Source organism: Notothenia rossii (assembly GCF_949606895.1).
Source record: "Notothenia rossii genome assembly, chromosome: 2".
In the NCBI taxonomy this organism is placed as follows: Eukaryota; Metazoa; Chordata; class Actinopteri; order Perciformes; family Nototheniidae; genus Notothenia; species Notothenia rossii.
In genome coordinates, this window is record NC_136904.1 from 25,489,778 (window position 1) to 25,493,818 (window position 4,041).

The 4,041-nt window shown below is 42.1% G+C and overlaps 1 protein-coding gene across 1 annotated transcript; it reads right to left on the minus strand.

Annotated features, from left to right (window-relative positions):
• Positions 1 to 3,125, minus strand: cyp19a1a (cytochrome P450, family 19, subfamily A, polypeptide 1a). The gene is made up of 9 exons (XM_079666592.1): positions 2,882 to 3,125; positions 2,636 to 2,786; positions 2,382 to 2,536; positions 2,124 to 2,288; positions 1,904 to 2,018; positions 1,699 to 1,810; positions 1,356 to 1,518; positions 1,017 to 1,258; positions 1 to 523 (listed from the first exon to the last, which is right to left on the minus strand). The coding sequence occupies exons 1-9, from the start codon at positions 3,075 to 3,077 to the stop codon at positions 266 to 268; spliced, it is 1,557 nt and encodes a 518-aa protein (XP_079522718.1). The 5' UTR covers positions 3,078 to 3,125; the 3' UTR covers positions 1 to 265.
• Between the last annotated feature and the right edge of the window lie 916 nt (positions 3,126 to 4,041).

Genomic DNA, 4,041 nt, shown 5'->3' on the forward strand with positions numbered 1-4,041 from the left:
TGCTCCACTTTATATATATTATACATTCATTAAGACATAAAACATTCAAAAAGAAGACAACACTTGATATTGGTGCAATAATTTACATGTACTTTATCATTAGCATTTCTAACTTACTTTTCACATAATGCATAATAGGTCAATAGGTTTTTTTTAATATATATATACCACAATATAAAACTTAGCTTTGTACAGTAATGATAATAAATGAAGTATAATAGATATCATATATACAGTTTAAAGGTATAGATTCAGTGTGTACGTCTCAGAGTGCCTGCCAGCTTCCTCTCTGTCGGGGTAGGAATGTCATGCTGAGCTGCTCGGCCTCCTGCTGATGCTCCACAGGCTGCTGGGAGAGGTTGTTGGTCTGATGGAGGCCGTCCAGGGTCAGGCCTTCGTGAGGACACACAGAGTACTGGGACAGCAGCGTCACCAGGATGGATTTCATCATCACCATGGCGATGTGCTTGCCAACACAGGCGCGAGGTCCCGAACCGAACGGCTGGAAGTAACGACGAGGAGCCTGAAGGAAGGACAGGGGTGATTAAAAGTCCTGAAACACTCAAATCAAATGTTTGTCAATAACATGACTATTCATGTCTGAAAAAAAACCTAATTTACTAAAAGTTTGACACCCAATACTCATCGGGACTGTGTTGGTATAATTTGATCATATTCATCTGAGAGTGGCAATATAAACAAACAACCCACCAAGCATCATCCAAATCTGATTTAAATTTTAAATCTGGATTGATGTACAGAATAGGCTTACTTGACAGGACATTTTTCAACCAAGCCCCGCTCACTTAAAAAAACTGGAGAAAAAAAACTTGAATCTATTGAAAATTGTCTGTTCGCATAGCATCAATTGCTCATAGTAAGAAGCAGGATAGCAAAAAAGGCTGTCGGGGTCTTTAAGAGTTAATTTATTAAGTCACGGTTATGTTATTAAGTCCCAGAGTTGCAGATAGAAACTTAACTTTCACAAAAGAAAACAAAGACAAACATCTACTCACATTTTTCTCAAAGTTCTTCAGACTGAATTCATTGGGTTTGAGGAAAAACTCTGTCTGGTGCATGCGGCCAGTGTTCAGAATAATATTTGTGCCTTTTGGTACTTGGTAACCATCTATGATATCATCAGAGAGGGCTCGTCGCATGGTGAAGTCCACCACAGGGTGAAAGCGCAAGCACTCGTTGATGAAGCCCTCCAGCACCTGCAGCTTCTGAAGGTCCCCGTTCTGGAGCTGTCTCTTGCCTGCGGCGAGACAGTGGCATTGAGATATAATTTTGCTCAAACACAAAATCTCTACAGTATTTGATCAGAAACTATCTTGATTCTCTCAGATTCTTACCTACAACGGTGTCTATTTCCTGCAGCAGCTGCAGCTCCACATCTGGGTTCTGTTTGAGGAGCAGCAGTGTGAAGAAGAGGCTGACGGACAGAGTGTCTGGTGCTGCGATGACCATCTCCAACACACACTGCCTCACATTCTCCGCAGATAGTTCACCATGGTTCTGAAAACACACACAAACAACATGTGAATAAGCTGACAGGCGAAATAAATGTGTGAGGATTTCTGACATATGGGTTGAAGGAAGTCTTTGAAAGGCTTAAAGAATGAAAGGAGAAAAGGGAAAAGAGTTTGCTAAATATTTGCAAAAAGGAAAGAGCACTGATTACATTCTTAGACTGACCTGTGCAAATATGAGCTCTGCGGTGAAGTTGATGTTGTCTAGTTTATCTGCCTGCTCCATATCCCTTCTCTTCTGTTCCACGAGGCTCTCTATGGCATCTTGCAGCTCCTGGCTGTGAGATAAGATATTTCAAAACACTTGATTATAACAGAAGAGCTCAGCCAAAATAACCAGGCCTACAAATGATGTGAAAAGAGTGACTTACGCTGCCTTCTTGTGTCTCTGGTGAATCCAGTCGAACTTGAAGTAAATGTCTGGTTTTATCAGCACAGTCTGCCATGTGTCGAAATACTTCTGTATCTTCAGAAGCAGCTCTTTCTCTGGAGAGGTTAACACAAAGGTATTTAGAAAAATTGTATCCTAACCCATTTCCGCATCTGTTTGATCCATCTTTCATCTTAAAAGAGGAATGCATGCCTACTTACCATTAAGAGGTACACCCAGGAAGAGTCTGTTGGAGATGTCAACCACGGTGCAGCGCAGCAAACTGAGAACGTCCACATGACCCAAATGGTCCAGACGGTCCAAGTGAGTCTGTGTGGCGGAGACGCTGACCTCCACCGCCTGCTGCAAGCCCGGACCTGTCAGGGCTGATACAGGAAATCAAATCTCTTGTAACTGAACCGAATAAATAACTGACTCAATCAGTAAGCCTGGAAGGCAGACTAAGGTTGAAATGTTACCTCTAGAGAAGTAGGTGCGTATCTTTTTCCACTGAGGTATGTTGTTGTTAAATATGATGCCTCTCTCATTCATGCCGATGCAGCTGAGTCCTTGCTTGCTCCCAAAACGGGAAGTATAATGTCCATTTTTCAGTACATGGTGCACAGCTGATGCCCTAAAAAAGGTAAAAAATAAACAAAAAATCGACATTAAATCATTATCCCCTGTTTGTGTATAAACTGTTTTTCCCGCAGCATTAACAGAGGTAACCAACCTGCTGAGTATGAGGGTCTCCTCTCCATTGATCCACACTCTGACAATGTCTCCATACTTTTTGTTGTAGTAGTTACTGGCTGTGCCTATACCAGTCCAGAGGAATCTCACATATGACAGAAATGGACCCAAGCCCAGACAGAAAGAAGGACCTGTGGTGGTGAATCACAACAAATGTCATTCAGTGATGGAGAATTGACACAAACACACAGACAAAAACTGCCAAGTGTCTATAAAGAGAACCTACCAGGTGCAGTGTTCTTGTCCGCGTGGCTCCATGCAGCCAGCAGCAGACAGATGAGCAGGATGAGGGTCCTGGTTGCAACGGAGATCCCCGGTGATCCCACTGCAGTGACATTCGAGGACATAGAGACCAGGTCTTCCACGATGGTGTCGAAACCTACAGGAATCAGGGCCCATTCACAGGCAGGGATCAGATCCATAGGAAGGCAGTAGTAAAACAACCTGCACTAACTGCACAAACCAAACAACCGCCCGGGTAATGACAGATGCCTCCGAAAGCCGGAGCCTGGTGTTTATATGAGGGCTGAGCTGGTTAAGAGCCAGGTCAGGGTGATGCAAAAGCCACAACACAGGAGAGAAATGGTAAACAATACAAGTGTAACCTTGAGGGGTTGGATTGGTGCCGGTGCCCTTGAGCGTGCAGGCCCAAGTTCAGTGGGTGAATGTTGGGGAGTAGACGGTTCATCGGTTGTATTTAACATTCTGGTGATCAGAACAAAGTTTTGGTCCAGCTTTGAACTTCAAAAGAATCTTATTGGAGAAACAACATCTGGCCTGTGTTATTATTATTAAAGCTTTATCTGTCGTGCAAAAAAAAAAGATCTCTTAAAAATCTCTTCAGTTTTTTTTGCATCTTCGAAGACAAACAAGAAACAGCTGGAATTAAATGTTCCAACCAAAAATATGTTTTTAAACATGATATGCTGTGGCCTTTATTATTTAAGATTACTCCCAGTTTTCCTCCAACAGACCACCAGTAGATGGAGAAGCAGAGCTGTGATGCATTAAACAGTGTCTACGGATTTACTGCAACATCATGAGGTTATGAAAACAAAATCATATAGCATGCTTTTAATGAAATAACTTTAACGGAACATAAGTTCTGTAGCAGCTCTTGCATCTCACAAAAGCAACCATTGAAGCCAGAAAGTGATGTCTTCTGAACATCTGGGGGTACATTGGTGCACCTGAAATGCAGTTGTGTAGTCTATCATTTTAGTTTTACATATTAGGGTTTACGGGCAAACTGTTTTACACTCCAGACCATCACATCATCGTATTTGATTATTTTCCAGCCTCAAAGAATGAAGAAACACATAGTTAAAAACGTACTCAACAAACCCTTTTTAAATGACATTGAGTGAAGCTGTTTTATCAATAAAA